The sequence below is a fragment of the Crinia signifera genome, chromosome 12 (assembly GCF_055691185.1).
Source record: "Crinia signifera chromosome 12, ASM5569118v1, whole genome shotgun sequence".
Lineage (NCBI taxonomy): Eukaryota > Metazoa > Chordata > Amphibia > Anura > Myobatrachidae > Crinia > Crinia signifera.
In genome coordinates this window covers 56,501,550-56,520,272 of record NC_139228.1, presented here as the reverse complement: position 1 = coordinate 56,520,272, position 18,723 = coordinate 56,501,550, and the positions used below count along the sequence as shown (strand labels likewise).

Here is an 18,723-nt window from a genome sequence, read left to right as displayed (position 1 = left end):
CTGACCTGCACCACCATGCGCCAATACCATCAATTGCACATTGAAGCCTAACCTGCAATCTAATATTATAAAATGTCATTCTGATTTTGATTCGCTCATCGTATATGTTTGCGTGATGACCTCATTGCATCTGCGGCGTGTGCAAGTTTACTTGTCCACAGCCTGACTGGATACTGTCTGTATGACAGAGCTATGTTCTCATGGAACCATAGTAGTGCATGTTTTCTCTGTATCCTCAGGAATGACTAGTAAAACAAGTACATCTACTGTGTTAGCCAATGAACACACCTGGAAAACATGCAGTGTTAGGGTTCCCACCACAGTTATAGAGGAATATATCAGTCACGCAATGCAGAACTCTGATAACAGCTGCGCACGTTTTAACCAGCAGATTGTCATCTGATAATTGGTTGCGTCTCTGAATGTTGCGGTTGGCTGCAGCAAATGAAGGAACCAATTCATACTAATTAGCCAACACCAGCGCCTAGCAATTGCCACAGACATTGATTAATGGGCCATATAGCCTGCAAGCAGTGTAATCAGAAGGATGGGAGGGGGTATAAGTATGTCTGGGGGTGTTAGCAGGATGTGAAGGTGTATTAATATGGGGGTGTAATCAGCAGGATGAGAGGGGGATATTGGTATGGCTGGGGGGTGTAATCAGCAGGATGAGAGGGGGATATTGGTATGGCTGGGGGGTGTAATCAGCAGGATGAGAAGGGGTATTAGTATGGCTGGGGGTGTTCCCAGCAGGATGGGAGGGGTATTGGAATGGCTGGGGGCTGTAATCAGCATGATGGGAGGGGGTATTGATATGGCTGGGGGTGTAATCAGCAGGATGGGAGGGGGTATTGGAATGGCTGGGGGTGTTATCGGCATGATGGGAGGGGGGTATTAGTATGGCTGGGGGTGTTATCGGCAGGATGGGAGGGGGGTATTAGTATGGCTGGGGGGTGTAATCAGCAGGATGCGAAGGTGTATTAATATGTTTGGGGGTGTTATCAGCAGGATGGGAGGGGGGTATTAGTATGGCTGGGGGTGTAATCAGCAGTATGGGAGGGGGGTATGAGTGAGGCTGAGGGTGTTATCAGCAGGATGGGAGGGGGTATTAGTATAGCTGGGGGTGTTATCAGCAGGATGGGATGGGGTATTAGTATGGTTCGGGGGTGTAATCAGCAGGATGCAAAGGTGTATTAATATGTTTGGGGGTGTTATCAGCAGAATGGGAGGGGGGTATTAGTATGGCTGAGGGTGTAATCAGCAGGATGAGAAGGGGTATTAGTATGGCTGGGGGTGTTCCCAGCAGGATAGGAGGAGGTGTTAGCATGGCTGGAGGTGTTACCACAGGATGATAGGGGGGGGGGGGGGTATTAGTATGGCTGGGGGTGTTATAAGCAAGATGGGAGGGAGTATTAGTATGGCTTGGGTGTAATTAGCAGGATGGCAAGGAGATATTAGCATAGCTGGGAGTATGATCTGGATGAGAGGGGGTATTAGTATCGCAGGGGAAGAGATCAGCAGGATGGGAGGGGGTATTAGTATGGCTGCGGTGTGATCAGCAGGTTGAGAGGGGGTATTAGTATGGCTGGGGGGTGTAATCAGCAGAATGGGAGGGGGTATTCATATGGTTGGGGGTGTAATCAGCAGGATGGAAGGTAGATATTAGTATAGCTGGGAGTATGATCTGGATGAGAGGGGGTATTAGTATGGCAGTGGGTGATATCAGCAGGATGGGAGGGAGTGTTACCAGCAGGATGGGAGGGTGTATTAGTATGGCTAGGGTGTGATCAGCAGGTTGGGAGGGGGTATTAGTATGGCTGGGGGTGTGATCAGCAGGTTGGGAGGGGGTATTGGTATGGCTGGGGGTGTAATCAGCAGGATGGGAGGGGGGTATGAGTGAGGCTGAGGGTGTTATCAGCAGGATGGGAGGGGGTATTAGTATAGCTGGGGGTGTTACCAGCAGGATGGGAGGGGGTATTAGTATGGTTCGGGGGTGTAATCAGCAGGATGCAAAGGTGTATTAATATGTTTGGGGGTGTTATCAGCAGGATGGGAGGGGGGTATTAGTATGGCTGGGGGTGTGATCAGCAGGTCGGGAGGGGGTATTGTTATGGCTGGGGGGTGTAATCAGCAGAATGGGACGGGGTAATAATGTGGCTGGGGTGTAATCAGCAGGATGGGGGGGGTATTCATATGGTTGGGGGTGTTATCAGCAGGATGGAAGGTAGATATTAGTATAGCTGGGAGTATGATCTGGATGAGAGGGTGTATTAGTATGGCAATGGATGATATCAGCAGGATGGGATGGGGGTATTAGTATGGCTGGGGGTGTTACCAGCAGGATGAGAGGGGAGTATTAGTATGGCTGGGGGTGTCATCAGCAGGATGGAAGGTAGATATTAGTATAGCTGGGAGTATGATCTGGATGAGAGGGGGTATTAGTATGGCTGGGGGTGTTACCAGCAGGATGGGAGGGAGATATTAATATGGCTGGGGGTGTTATCTGGATGAAAGGGGGTATTATTATGGCGGTGGATGATATCAGCAGGATGGGAGAGGGTATTAGTATGGGTGATAACACGCAGCAATCCGTTAAAGAGCAACAAACTTTACAGCATCATAGTAAAGTGATGACACAGAACCAGAGGGGTGTGGATCATGGAGTCAACAGAAAAAAAAAAGTGTCTAGGTCAACACTGGAAACGGTTCAACGTCAGAAAGGTCAATGCATGAAGAGTTTGACATGAGATTTACACCTTTTTTGTCCATGTGAACACCTGGGCACACTGACCCCCCAATTAGTGTTCCATCATGGGCCAGTCCCAAATATTGTGAAAACCTTTCCACGCGTTGACCTATTATCCAGATTCCAACCATAGGATTATCCTCTACAGGAAGAAACTGGAACTACAACACATGAACAGTAGGTTCTCAATTCAAGTACTGGCAACGGGTTGGGATCATTTGGTCTGCAGCATTATGGTTGACATGGGAAAAGGTCGACATGGTTCTAGGTCAAAGGGTCATTAGTTCAACATTGTGTTGGTCGACAGTCAAAAGGTAGATAGTGGGTTTTTCACATTTTTTTTACCTGAATGTCAACACAGTCGACATGGACACAGTTTAAAGTGCACCACATCCGCTCACTATGCGTCGGGCACGGTGCCTCGCTACGCTCAGCACACTATTTTATTCTTCCACCACGCCCTAGTGGATGGTAGGGCATAAAATACCGCCTGTCGGCACTTGTTGGCAAATAAACGGGGAAAAACTCCATGTCGACCTGTTGACTGTCAACCAGACAATGTCGAACTAATGACTTAGGCCATGTTTGTGGATTGCTCAGGTGATAAACCCACCTGATTCCACAGACAGAAATCCTTAAAACCTGGCCTGTTGGGAAAATCTGACAGATGAGAACCACTGCAGTAGGTGAAGTTTAAAAATAAATGGAATTAATTCAGACCCAGAAATACATTTTATTGATCATCCCAGAAACGTGACAAGAAGCGGAGTGGAGGAGATGGCGCGTTTGATTTATACAGGAAGCTGCACTAGATGAGAGGTATCGGTACAGGCAGGGGGGAGATGAAATATTCAGGGACCCCACTAATAACCTCATTACGGGAGAGAGGGGAGGGAATTCTGCAGATCAAACAGCACAGAATCATGACCGAATTTGCAGTTACTCAATAGTTACTCAATAGTCTGCACCTGTATGCGTGTCCACGCGGTGCCCTGTTACCCAATCAGCTGTCATATGCGAAAGAGCTGTAATACAGTGCTAGCTCACTACCGGAAAACATGTTATACTCTCAGGACACGTGTAATACAGACAGTCTCGGAGTCCCCTCACTCTCAGGACACGTGATACAGACAGTCCAGGTGTCCCCTCACTCTCAGGACACGTGTAATACAGACAGTCCCGGAGTCCCCTCACTCTCAGGACACGTGTAATACAGACAGTCCCGGTGTCCCCTCACTCTCAGGACACGTGTAATACAGACAGTCCCGGAGTTCCCTCACTCTGAGGACACATGTAATACAGACAGTCCTGGTGTCCCCTCACTCTCAGGATACGTGTAATACAGACAGTCCCGGCGTCCCCTCACTCTCAGGACACGTGTAATACAGACAGTCCTGGTGTCCCCTCACTCTCAGGATACGTGTAATACAGACAGTCCCGGCGTCCCCTCACTCTCAGGACACGTGTAATACAGACAGTCCCGGTGTCCCCTTACTCTCAGGACACGTGTAATACAGACAGTCCCAGTGTCCCCTCACTCTCAGGACACGTGTAATACAGACAGTCCCGTTGTCCCCTCACTCTCAGGACACATGTAATACAGACAGTACCGGCGTCCCCTCACTCTCAGGACACGTGTATTACAGACAGTCCCTGTGTCCCCTCACTCTCAGGACACGTGTAATACAGACAGTCCCGTTGTCCCCTCACTCTCAGGACACATGTAATACAGACAGTCCCTGTGTCCCCTCACTCTCAGAACACGTGTAATACAGACAGTCCCGTTGTCCCCTCACTCTCAGAACACGTGTAATACAGACAGTCCCGGCGTCCCCTCACTCTCAGGACACGTGTATTACATACAGTCCCAGTGTCCCCTCACATAAATGGCTCAGCGAGGTGGTACAGTGTCTTACTCCCACGACATGACCTAAAGAAGTGGTAGCCAACTCCAGTCCTCGAGAGCTACCAACAGTTCACATTTTCCAGACAACCTAGCTGCTGCACAGGTGCACTCGTTACTCACTGACACATTTTAAAAGATCCACAGGTGGCCCTAATTACTTCACTTGTGATTTTGTGAGGAGATCTGGAAAACATGCACTGTTGGTAGCTCTCGAGGACTGGAGTTGGCTACCCCAGACCTAAAGCATGTAAAAACTTACCTGATTTAGAACACACGTCAATAAAAACAGCCAGCAGGTATGCAGCCAGCCTACGCTCATTTATAAATACCTGCAAATACTTGTCCTCTTCAGACATAATGGGAAACACTGTCCTAGCCCTTCCTGGTACTCCCCACTATGGTGCAGACTGCCCCTCTCTCCCCTGTGGGAACTACACGAAGCATAGGGAATACACTGGAGAGCGAATATCCTAACGTGTCCCTATCAAACAACCACAAGGGGATAAAGCAACACATCAAACACCTACAGAAAACCTTTTATTTGGAAACAAACGTGACAAACACTTCATATATAAATCATCTTCACATCACGGATAAAGCATCGATAAAGGCAGCCAGTCCATCATATCATCATCATGAGTCAGTAGCCCGTGAGCTTGGACTAGTGATATAGGAAGCAGGCAGGTGATGCCGGGCAGCAGACAGGTGATGCTGGGCAGTAATGCTGCAGGCACACAATGACATCTGCCCAGCTGGAGAGCAATGTGACCACGCAGCCAAACTGCATCAACCTATCAGTTCACAGACGGCGCCAAATAATCCAATCTCACAGCTCTGCCAAACGCCGCACACACGTAAAGGGATCATTGGGACTGGGTCTTGCAGAAGATCATGTGAGCAGTCGTATGGAAGACTTGGGACAGTAACAGAACAGTACATTTATCTGGGTAAACCAGCAAAGAGCTGTAGTCTGTTATAAGCCGGACGAGGGCTTTATCCCAATTACTGAGACAGGAATAATGCATCGTTACCATTAGCAATCTCTTGTGTGAGCAGAGCTCTCTGCTGGGCAACTGGATCCCAAAGAATAACAATAATAAACCATTTTTAGCCATCGTATCGCTTTATAATGTAATTCTTTAGGATACAACGGCAACATCTGCGTTTAATCCGCCGGTCTCCAGACTCGTGATTTGGTTACACAGAATAGTCGCAGACACATTTATTTTATTTGTTACACTGCGACAAGGAAAAGGCTAAGAGATCACATTGCTGCTGGCGTGGCCGGCCAGTCAGGGGTTAAATCCGTTCGGTGCAATTACCGGCGCAGTATCCTGCAGCTGTAATTACCCCTCCTCAGCCAGCGGAAGGCAGTGAGCTCTGGTCCGTCCTAATCTGCTGTTTTCTTCCCGTCCTGGACTCATTCCCATGGCAACCAATCCAATGACCACGACCTGCCTTCCTCCATAGCTGTATACCCATCACATGCACACAGGCCGCGGGTACTGGGGCTGATTCACTGCACAACTTCTGAGACATCTACCATGCAGATTATACCAGGCCCCATATTGCACAAGGTGGCTTTATTATCAATGGTGTCGCTATCATGTGATGTCGGGAATGGCTTTTATCAGTGGTACAAAAGGTCGATACGTCCAGTAACCGGTCACATCACCTCTAATGCACTTCCTAAGTCACTATATGTGATATTCTTTCCTATTGTTCTATCAGCAGCAGCGTTAGGATCTATGGGGGAAATCGCCTCTGACTTAGTAAAGCGGAGACGTCGATGTTACGGAGGAGACGGTAATCCGGGATAACCGCTGCAGCAGGCGGCTTCCTGTAATAAGAATATGTGCATTAATGGAGATGGGTCTATGGATAAGGCACAATACAGAGGGAGCTACTGTACAGCGCTGGGAGAGGGGGGCGACCAGTACTCCGACCCAAGAAAGAAGCCATTAATGCTGCTCTTTAATATAGAGGAACACGTCACATTCTGGTATATAGTGAAATAGGCCAGTGCTGCGCCACCCTCTGCTAACAGTGTTTCCATCATAGGCCATAGATCAGATGTGGTATATATAGAGGCACATATCAATATTCCACCAACCTCTGCTAACAGTGCTTCCACCACAAGCCATAGAACAGAGGTGGTATATAGAGGCACAGACCAGTATTCCATCTACCTTCGCTAACAGGGTTTCCATCACAAGCCATAGAGCAGCAGTGGTATATGGAGTTATGGGCCAGTATTCCACCAGCCACTGCCAACAGTGCTTCCATCATAGGCCATAGATCAGATGTGGTATATAGAGGCATAGGCCAGTATTCCACCCACCTCCGCTAACAAGTGCTTCCATTACAGAACATAGAACAGATGTGGTATATAGAGGTATGGCCCAGCGCTCCACCACCCTCTGCTAATAAGTGCTTCCATTACAGAACATAGAACACAGGTGGTATATGGAGGAACACACCACCGTTTCTGGTCTCAGAGGTATATAGTGTATTGCATTCCTCAGCGAGGACTCGGAGCAGAATGCCCAATGACTGGAATTGGCAGTAATCCTACGTCTGTACATAGGAGAGATATATTGGTCAGTCATTACCAGGCTCTGCTGAACATCCATGTCTGTGACACGTTCATCCAGATCAGTGTCCTTCCCAAAACATCCCACAGACCATCAATGACCTTGACATCTAGTGGTCGTCTTTCCTGTCCGGGTGATCTGAATCTATGGGAGGCAGGTACATGACCGGCAGTAATCCTGCCAGCAACTAGAAAACAAGCTACTGAACTAAAAGTCCCAGGAATCCATCCAGCGCAGTCCTGACATGGGGCTGTCTGACTCATCCGCAAGTGGTCCTACCATGCCGTATGCCAGCGGGTGGAAAAGGTAGAAGCTGGAAGGTAACCAGGAAACAGGTGTAAGTCTCAGGGCACAGGTATGGAAGCCTATGTTACAGGTATAAGTCTCAGGGCACCGGTATAGAAGCCAATGTTACAGGTGTGTAAGTCTCAGGGCACAGGTATGGAAGCCAATGTTACAGGTGTAAGTCTCAGGGCACAGGTATGGAAGCCTATGTTACAGGTGTGCAAGTCTCAGGGCACAGGTATAGAAGCCAATGTTACAGGTGTAAGTCTCAGGGCACAGGTATGGAAGCCAATGTTACAGGTGTAAGTCTCAGGGCACAGGTATGGAAGCCTATGTTACAGGTGTGTAAGTCTCAGGGCACAGGTATAGAAGCCAATGTTACAGGTGTAAGTCTCAGGGCACAGGTATGGAAGCCAATGTTACAGGTGTGTAAGTCTCTGGGCACAGGTATGGAAGCCAATGTTACAGGTATGTAAGTCTCAGGGCACAGGTATGGAAGCCAATGTTACAGGTGTGTAAGTCTCAGGGCACAGGTATGGAAGCCAATGTTATAGGTGTGTAAGTCTCGGCACAGGTATGGAAGCCAATGTTATAGGTGTGTAAGTCTCGGCACAGGTATAGAAGCCAATGTTACAGGTGTGTAAGTCTCAGGGCACAGGTATGGAAGCCAATGTTATAGGTGTGTAAGTCTCGGCACAGGTATGGAAGCCAATGTTACAGGTATGTAAGTCTCAGGGCACAGGTATGGAAGCCTATGTTACAGGTGTAAGTCTCAGGGCACAGGTATGGAAGCCAATGTTACAGGTATGTAAGTCTCAGGGCACAGGTATGGAAGCCTATGTTACAGGTGTAAGTCTCAGGGCACAGGTATGGAAGCCAATGTTACAGGTATGTAAGTCTCAGGGCACCGGTATAGAAGCCAATGTTACAGGTGTAAGTCTCAGGGCACAGGTATGGAAGCCAATGTTACAGGTATGTAAGTCTCAGGGCACAGGTATGGAAGCCAATGTTACAGGTGTAAGTCTCAGGGCACAGGTATGGAAGCCAATGTTACAGGTGTAAGTCTCAGGGCACAGGTATGGAAGCCAATGTTACAGGTGTAAGTCTCAGGGCACAGGTATGGAAGCCAATGTTACGGGTGTGAAAGTCTCAGGGCACAGGTATGGAAGCCAATGTTACAGGTGTAAGTCTCAGGGCACAGGTATGGAAGCCAATGTTACAGGTGTAAGTCTCAGGGCACAGGTATGGAAGCCAATGTTACAGGTATGTAAGTCTCAGGGCACAGGTATGGAAGCCTATGTTACAGGTGTAAGTCTCAGGGCACAGGTATGGAAGCCAATGTTACAGGTATGTAAGTCTCAGGGCACAGGTATGGAAGCCTATGTTACAGGTGTAAGTCTCAGGGCACAGGTATGGAAGCCAATGTTACAGGTATGTAAGTCTCAGGGCACCGGTATAGAAGCCAATGTTACAGGTGTAAGTCTCAGGGCACAGGTATGGAAGCCAATGTTACAGGTATGTAAGTCTCAGGGCACAGGTATGGAAGCCAATGTTACAGGTGTAAGTCTCAGGGCACAGGTATGGAAGCCAATGTTACAGGTGTAAGTCTCAGGGCACAGGTATGGAAGCCAATGTTACAGGTGTAAGTCTCAGGGCACAGGTATGGAAGCCAATGTTACGGGTGTGAAAGTCTCAGGGCACAGGTATGGAAGCCAATGTTACAGGTGTAAGTCTCAGGGCACAGGTATGGAAGCCAATGTTACAGGTGTAAGTCTCAGGGCACAGGTATGGAAGCCAATGTTACAGGTGTGTAAGTCTCAGGGCACAGGTATGGAAGCCAATGTTACAGGTGTAAGTCTCAGGGCACAGGTATAGAAGCCAATGTTATAGGTGTGTAAGTCTCGGCACAGGTATGGAGGCCAATGTTACGGGTGTGAAAGTTTTAGGGCACAGGTATAGAAGCCAATGTTACGGGTGTGTAAGTCTCAGGGCACAGGTATGGAAGCCAATGTTACAGGTGTGTAAGTCTTGGCACAGGTATGGAAGCCAATGTTACAGGTGTGTAAGTCTCAGGGCACAGAAATGGAAGCCAACGTTACAGGTGTGTAAGTCTCAGGGCACAGGTATGGAAGCCAATGTTATAGGTATAAGTCTCAGGGCACAGGAATGGAAGCCAACATTACATGTGTGTAAGTCTCAGGGCACAGGTATGGAAGCCAATGTTACAGGTGTGTAAGTCTCAGGGCACAGGTATGGAAGCCAACGTTACAGGTGTGTAAGTCTCAGGGCACAGGTATGGAAGCCAACGTTACGGGTGTGTAAGTCTCAGGGCACAGGTATGGAAGCCAACGTTACAGGTGTAAGTCCAAGGTACAAATATGGGCACAAGTGACTTTTAGTAGATAGTATATTAAATAATCGTTACTTGTGTACTAGCACGGCGCCCATCGCATCGCAGACCATAAGTCATGCGATGGTATGTGATGCGATGGCAGCCGATGTTATACAATTTTAAATTGTATACCATCGAATTGTATGGCATTGTATCGCATATGCAATGGTTTGCGATTTAAAATTGTATAAGCACCTTAATGGGGGCTTACAATGTTAAATGCACCCCCACCATGAACGTGAAACCGAAGCGTGGCGAGCACAGCGAGCGGTGGCGGTACGCGTCCTACGACCTTTTCATACCCCCATGATCCACGTCGGCGTGCAGTTGTTTTTATATAGCGTGGCGAGCGCTATATATGTAGATGTAGATGTAAAGAATTATAAGTCCGCTCGCCCCGCTTCGGGCTCGGTGGCTCGCTGCGCTCGACACACTATATAAAATCAACTCCACGCCGACGTGGATAGTGGGGGTATGAAAAGGTCGTAGGGCGCGTTCATAGTGGGGGTGCATTTAACATTGTTAGCCACCATTAGGGTGATTATACAATTAAACATCGTACAGGGGCTTATACAATTTTAAATCGCATCGCAATGCATCGGGTGTATGGCATGTGATGTAGTGCGACCAAATATCGTGGGCGCCGTGCTAGTACACAAGTACCAAATAATCTTAGATTAAAACACATTGATGTAAATGTTAAAATCACAGAACTGTAACTAGAAGGTTTATCGCCTGGCAGAAACTGAAGACTTGACGCCCTAACAGGGTCACCTTTATACAATTTGGCTTCAAATACTGGTGTCCTGTGCAATTCTGTTAGGTATGTGCTCAGGGCGAATCACAGCCCTAACTAGTCTCCCCAAGCTATTCCCAGTGGGCCAGGATCCTATTCATGTACATCCATTACCTGTATAGCAGTGTCAGAACCAGAATGGTTATCCCAGCTGTAAATACCACCTGGCGGCGTGAAGGACAGGCGGCTTCGGCGCACAGCCTGAGCAGGACGGATAGTGTAACGGCTATAAAGGGAGGACACAGTACATTAGACCACAAAGCCTTGGCTGCCTTGTTTCCTACATCTCCTCACCCTGTGAATGACCACCCTACCCCAGCAATGCCAGTCCCATGCCTTACACCTCAACAGTGACTGCCCTGTTCCTCACATCTCCTCGCCTCACCCTCCAAATATCTCACAATGACCACCCTACCCCAGCAATGCCAGTCCCTACCCTACACGCCCTGTTCCTTACATCACCTCAAGAGCTTCTGTTACACAACTGTGGCTTATTTTATTTATTTACAGTTTCTTATACAGTGCAGCATATACAATTGTGCTTTACAACTGGAATCAACAGTGATAGGACAAACTGGGTGATTACAGACAGAGGATAGAAGGCCTTGCTCGCAAGCTTACAATCTATAGAATGCTTATGTTCACCAGTGACTGCCCTGTTCCTCACATCTCCTAAATGACCACCCCACCTCAGCAATGCCAGTTCTATACCTTACACCTCACCAGACACTGCCCTGTTCCCCACATCTCCTCACCCTCGCACAACATCTCATAATGACCACCCCACCTCAGCAATGCCAGTTCTATACCTTGCACCTCACCAGTGACTGCCATGTTCCTCACCACATCTCATAATGACCACTCCACTCCAGCAGTGCCAGCCCCCTACCCTCCTCACATCTCCTCACCAGCTTCTATTACACCACTGTGGCTTATGCTCACCAGTTAACATGCTAGAGAAGATCATGGCTGGGAAGTAGTGATGGTAATACAGCACTCGGCCCATGAAGAAGAAGGGACAATAATGCAGCAGCCATCCCAACATCAGTTGTCCTCCGCTCTCCAGAAGCAGGCTGAGGTTCTCTGCAACATAAACAATAAAATCACCACAAAGCAGAGACAGAAGATGAGGATGGAATAAAATGGGATGATTTCCCTTTGTAACATAGAGGATGGACTCCTGATCTCTATGATTTACCTTTCACACCCTCAGACATAGGGAGGCCACGTTGCATGGAAACCGCAGCACATAGAGCCATGAGAATGTACAGCACGAGACATCCCAGGTTCAGCCACCAAACAACCTGAGGGAAGAGAGATATCCTCTAAGGCTATGTCCATCACTTCGTGATTCAGAAGGCCTTAAACACATCTGCTGCCATACTGGTGGCACATGGTCTTCTCCACCACACTTTCCAGGAAAACGGTCTTTCCGTAATGACACACTTACCGGATTTCCCAAGAGGTAGATGCGAAAATCTGTTGCATTAACACCGGAGAATCGGAGGCCCTGTGTAAATTGAAAGCAATGTTATATGCCAAAGTAAATCACACACACACACACGAGTTTATATGTAATAAGTGGTGTCCATGTATGTAAGTCCCACAAATACGAAGAGCGCGTGTCCTAACCTGGAAGTTGATTGGCCAGTGCCAGGGCTTGGATGTGACTTCGTGTTCCTTGGGCTTTAACCCACTGTTTGCCTATGGAATAAAAATATGTAAAGTAACGTCACCTGCAGACACCGCATACACCCAACAGTAATCTCTACTTACCCGCAGCATCACAATGTGGGACTCCGCCAGGATCTCGAAGAACGATGGCTTCAGGATAGACACGCTGATATTTGGAACTAGTCGAGAGAAGACAGAGCTGGTTTCAAAGTGGAGACCTATGATCCACACAGGGCTACGTACAAACACTGGACATTATTCTGGATCATAGGCAGCGGTGATGCATCTGCGTCCCACTCATGCCACACATGCAACCCCGGGAGGTAACAGGGGTGGCCATAGAGATACAGCGGGCATCTCGATGGTAGAAGCCACATTCACAGATGCAAAACCACTCACAGAGAAGCTCATCAACAGATGGATAATACGCACCTGCCACAAATCAGCATGCATGGGCACTGACAATGGGCATCACAGACCCTGTGCACAGATGACAAAGGCTGCGACATGAGATGCACACAATGACCAATCAGGCCCACAGAAGATGTTTGCGCCCATTCTGTAAACACCAGTATGGACATGGCAGTGATATGGAGAGTGGCAGCAATGGGTTAAAGCAGCTTGCGGCTTCTGCACCATTTCCCACAAATCCCTCTCAAGGCTCGTTCTACAACACGCTGTATATCTGTAGGGTATTATATGTGTCTCTGGGTGGGCCAATCACAGACGGACATCCAGTCTGACTTACGCCTGGGATTCCCATGATCCTCCACGTTCCACAGAGTGTTGGGACTCTCGCGCAGGTATGGGCTGCATGTGACCTCCCCCTGTTCCCAGCCCCTGTGGGAAGTAAATACAGGTTACACTTGGACCGTTGCAAAGTTGAGTGGAACAAACAGTATTCTGTGGTAGCACAGGGCTGCTTCTACAGTTACATGCCTCGCCCAGCTCTCATATTGTGTCTTCAACCTAAATGTCCATTCACTGACGCCACTGGCTGCATACAGTGCCCCACCAGCTACTTCCACACATGCTGGGAACGTCCAGTCTGTACCGGGCATACAGAACAGGGGACTGGTGCCATTGTCTGGCTGTAGTAATCTATGCTGTAAGGCACCCATCCAGGAGCAGGCAGGAATAAGCGGCACAATGACCAATGCGCATGCATATGTGACAAATGCATGCACGATACACTAGGCCAATGATGGAGAACCTTGACACACCAGCTGCTGCTAAACTACACATCCCAGCATGCACGGCAACAGTTTTACTATTTAGTCATGCTAAAACTGTTGCATGGCATGCTGGGATGTTTACTTGAACAACAGCTGGAGTTCCAAGATTCTCCATCACTACACTAGGCCAAATTGGTTAGTACCCACAATGCATCAGCCACGACATATTCCATTATAATACAACAGTGCGGCTTATCGAGGATAGTGCCAGGTCTAGCATAACTTTATCAGACTCTCCTACTCCACAGTCTCCACTCGTGTGTAACATGAGTGTAGATTCATAGAGTAATAACGAGAACTATCGCACAGACTGCGTCAGCATTACCATCCAGTAATCATACAGACGCAGTATTCCAGTGCTATTGGTGATCTTGGGAGTGAGAATCATTATGTAGAGACATGGAAATATGTTACTGGGATCAAGGCCAAGGGATAGATGCATCCGCAGTCCGACTGATCTCTTCTTACGAATCAGAAGAGACACACTACAGCTGGCCCACCCACACACTGTGGTTATGCAGACTAAACCGCCGCTCTCCCCCACAAATAGCTTCCCATAACTCACTATTCTCCTGGCATGGTCTCTAGTTTATCTCCATCTCTACTGTAACCAGAGGCAAGGCTGGGCAAACTTCCTCTCTAATGCAACTTAGAAAGGACCAAATATCATCATCTCTCATGCTCCCAAGAGAAAAAACAGCAGGACCACAGGAGCCAGTACAACACCCACAGTGTGAGAACCACCGTCACTGCGAAATACAACCTGGCATGATGGAGCCGTCGCTCATTTTCCGAGGACTTCACATTTTCTGCCGTTGGGCATGCACAGAGTGTCATGTGCCAAAAACACTTTAGTAAATGACAGCGGGCTTAAGGAGAGCGATCACAAGATCCATAGGAGAGAATAATGGGGGCTGCTATCTGGAGCCCTAAAAATGTTAATTTCTACATATTAGACAAAGACAATAAAATAACTTATTAATAACAAAAAAGTGTTCCTCCCATCGGAATTAATGATGGACTGTACCAGCTCGTGGGGGACTCGCCAGAAGCCGCCCTGATCCGCCTACCATGCGGTCTACCAGATTTTACTTTCATTCCAAGACACACTTTACATTGTGCAGCCCCTTCACCCTCATTAAATCCTGCAGCACGTCTATGTACCTGTCCAAGGTACCTCACCTCCACCCTCTAACCCAGCGGTTCTCAACCTGTGGGTCCTGACCCCAAAGTCGGTCCCAACCTTTTCAGCATGGGGTCGCGACTCCATGTTGCTGACTATGTGGCTGATGACTTTTCTAATCGCAGTCAGTGATTCAAGGAGTCTGAAAAATCTGTTGAGCTGTCTGTTATTTTAGACTCCTCCCATCTTTTGGTGCCTCCATGTATGTGCTGTCTGCTGACTACACATGTCATGTGATGACCTTCTGCAGTAACTTGCTGGGGTCCTGTCATTTTTATTGTCTGATGGGGTCCCAGAACAAAATAGTTTGAGGACCCCTGCTCTAAGCGGTCTGCCCTATGCCATACAGCCTGCCCACTGAGCACAAAGACCTGTCCCTCTGGTTGATTCTCTCCCCATCTCCCTGGGATCCTGACCTGTGTGCAGTATTCCATCTCTGTCCTGGCTAGCCTTGTCTGAAGACATGCCACCCGTACCAATGCTCCTCCTACTTACTTTTAGCAATGTACTATGAAGTGTAAAGAAAAGCAATCATCATTATAACTGATCCCATCCGAACATGATATAGGATATACAGAGGAGAATTTGTTACAGAACTTTAAACACAGAATCTGCCATCAATCATTCCCAGGGGGAGGAGTGATGGATTGAAGAGGTATAGGGGGTGGGTAATCACCACTTTGGCAGGGTCTTCCCGGATGAGCATAGAACGCAACCTGTTGATAAGTGCAGTAACCGGATCTGGCTACGCAGAACTTTCACTCGGCTTTTGCCACCGATCACCTCAATTCTCCAGAAGTCATTGCTGTCGCCGGTTCCGTTCTGAGCACAAGAGAAGGAATAAAAGGACGTGAGCAGCGTTCGGTCTTGTGGTAAAGTGTAAAGACACAGTCAGTGCTGACCATGTCACTTACCGTGCCGTATGCCGTCACCTGCAGGTGTTTCTTGGTGAGTGGTGCCTCCCGTTGGTGACTGTGAAGGTTCCGCCCTGTCCTGAGAATGAGCAGAAAGTACAGGAATTACAATCCAACCAATAATGGTGTCTACTACAGCTCTGTCGCCACTATCAGAAGGACATCGGGGAGTGCTTGGGTTGTTCTCTAGGGTCTGCCATGATGCACACAAGACCTCGCATCGGGTCGAATGGGATGCCAAACACATGTGATTTGGTCTGATTTATCGTCCCAATATATTGGATTTAGATTAAATCACTCCAAACAGCAGTAGTGTATGGGGCCTCAAGCCACACACAGACACACACACACACAAATAGTACATACACCAACACGATATGGTGACTGGTGCCCACCCAGCTCTGTATTCCCAGCACAGTGATAGAGGCCTCATCCTAGCCCCCTTCCCATACAGCCAGGTGTATGCAGAGCCTTTTGGCCCAGAGTCCCAGCAAGTACATTCGGAGGCACATATGAACACCAGGAAAAGGCTCTGTGGCGGTATTAGCATAAGGTAGCAGGAAACGCTGCGGCAAAAGACGGAGAAATAGCTGTGCCTCTAAGTACAACTACTGTAGTAACTCCACTGTCTGTGTGACTGGAAGCATTTACTGAGCAGCGTATACTAAGAGATGCTGGATAATAAGAGATACAGTATAGAGATATAGATATATATATATATATATATATATATATATATATATATATATATATATATATATATATATATATATATATATATATTTATGAGATGTGGAGTTCCTTCCACAAACCCTAGACATGGCAGGAGACCCTGCAACTCATTTCCTGTCAGCGGTACAAGGGAAAATGACCTGGGAGCTTCGCTCAGTTCATAATGCTGCTTACAATTTGGCATGAAACGTGAAGCATTAAACACAGATACGATAATGTTAGAACATGTGATATATATAGATCCAGAGCATCAGAGGTCAGGGCGGCGGACGCAGCAGATGGACCATCCAGGCTCAGATCTCCGGCCCACATAAATACAGGAAGTAACAGTCCCGGTGGAGAACAGTCCCTCCAGTAGTCAGGCAGAACAGTTCCATCCTTACTCTGTGAATTACCCGCTGCTTCAGAGAAACGCTGGATTATTTGGACATGAGCTATAAAAACGAAAAAGTGCTCTATAAACACAAGAGGTCAGATTATGTTTTACACAGCGGAGTTTTTCCATCTCTAGAGTATAGGAGGCCAATGACACGTGGGAGACAGGATGGAAAACTTTCCTTTACAAGCTCCTTCCTGGGGGTGGGACACACTCTAATCTCTTCTGTTTATGTGGAGAGTATGGTTGGAGGCCCAAAAAGCCCGATAGCCCCTATAAACACTTCATCTAAGTATATTTATTTCACCATTTATCCCATGGGACTGTGTCACGTAGTTCTCATCACAAACCCAACCCTCAGCCTGTACAGCTGCACATCAGGAATGCAGCATGTGACCGATCGTCCGCTGCCCCAACATCTATTGCGTGGGGCCCCAAAAACCAAGGGGCAGATTTATTAAGCTTGGTGAAGTGATAAAGTCTGTTTTTTTATCACCGGCCAATCAGCTCCGAACTGTGAAGTTACAGGCTTGGTTTGAAAAATGACAGGTAGGAGCTGATTGACCAGTGATAAAAACCAGACACTTTATCACTTCACCGAGCTTAATAAATCTACCCCCAAAAGAGGCAAACAGATTTGTTTTACGCACGTCGCTATAGAAACATGGGAGAGAAAGATTCATTTCATAGCGTGGTGGAACCCAAACTGGGTGCCGTGGCATTATAGTGTGCCACGGGTGACTGCAAGTGTTGCCATGGGTTGCTGGTCCAAGACAAAATAAACTTGATCATTGTCCATGTGGGGATCCATATCATAATGTCTACATGGTCTTGTTTTTCACATTATTTTTCTTTACATTTTTGTGACTTTTCTTCTCTAGCATCGACGTGAACTGAGAACGGTGAGGTTTGTCGGGTGCAGTGTTGACCTTGTGCTGTAAACGTATTGACTGTTGACCTAGGCAATGTCTATTCCAGGGATTTTCAACTCGCGGCACACCAAGCATGAGTTTTAAATTGCCAAGGGACATCAGATCCCCACAGGGAGAAAGAAAAAAAAAAAAAAACATTGGCTCCCATATAAAAAAAAAAACAATCACCCTGGTCCCCACAGGTAACAAAAATAAAAACGATTGGCCCTCATATCAAGCAAGAGACCAGTGAGTAACATTTGAACTACTGGTGGTGGCTGTAAACTGGTGTGGACATCTCTAGCATTGGGGGAACACTTGAGAACAGCTCAGCTCACTAGTGGGTGTAAGTAACGGCACAGTGGTTGAAAGACGCTGGTCTATTCTATGATCCACACCCACCCATGCGATTGGCAGCCATCAGTTCTGGTTTTGTCTGTCATAAAGTATGCAGGTGAACAGAAGCGAAGCTCTGACCCTCCCCTCAGAACAGATCCCACGGATGACAGATGAGCGCACCTTACATCATTTATTCTCAATAAGAAACTTTTGGACTGGGGTTGCCATAGATAACATGCTTATACTCTAGGATGCTGTGATGCTAGAACGATTGGGAACCACCATTTGCAGTTCCCAAATCTAGAATTCATCTGTGTAACGAAAGTGCACTGCGAACCAATTTAAACATATCGAGATTTATGTTTTTACCTGGTAAATCTCTTTCTTTGAGGACGTCAGGGGCCACAGGCTTTACAATGAGTAGTGGAGTGGAAGAGAGCACCAGCACCCTAGAGGTTAAACGTCAACTGCCTCCCAGGCAGACAGGCTCCTCCCCTCTCCTCTACCTCGCCTCCAGGTCAAGGAAGCCAGTTTTGTAATGGCCCCCACACACAGCACAATTTTCAGGCATTTTCTGAGCGATTTTACTAAATTGCTCAGAAAATGCCTGAAAATGCATGTAAATCGCTGTGTATATAGC

The 18,723-nt window shown here is 47.6% G+C and overlaps 1 protein-coding gene across 2 annotated transcripts in view; it reads right to left on the bottom strand.

The window, feature by feature from the left end:
- Window positions 1–5,176: 5,176 nt before the first annotated feature.
- The window catches only part of POMT2 (protein O-mannosyltransferase 2), a 42,653-nt gene continuing 29,106 nt past the window's right edge, over window positions 5,177–18,723 (bottom strand). For both annotated transcript variants that reach the window (XM_083166432.1, XM_083166431.1), the window contains exons 12-21: window positions 15,726–15,804; window positions 15,488–15,633; window positions 13,142–13,233; window positions 12,496–12,572; window positions 12,352–12,423; window positions 12,170–12,229; window positions 11,918–12,023; window positions 11,662–11,802; window positions 10,834–10,945; window positions 5,177–7,559 (exon numbers count right to left, since the gene is read on the bottom strand). In XM_083166432.1, coding sequence (XP_083022558.1) covers window positions 7,454–7,559; window positions 10,834–10,945; window positions 11,662–11,802; window positions 11,918–12,023; window positions 12,170–12,229; window positions 12,352–12,423; window positions 12,496–12,572; window positions 13,142–13,233; window positions 15,488–15,633; window positions 15,726–15,804 — 991 coding nt within the window. In that variant the 3' untranslated portion in view covers window positions 5,177–7,453. The remainder of the gene's footprint in view (window positions 7,560–10,833; window positions 10,946–11,661; window positions 11,803–11,917; window positions 12,024–12,169; window positions 12,230–12,351; window positions 12,424–12,495; window positions 12,573–13,141; window positions 13,234–15,487; window positions 15,634–15,725; window positions 15,805–18,723) is intronic.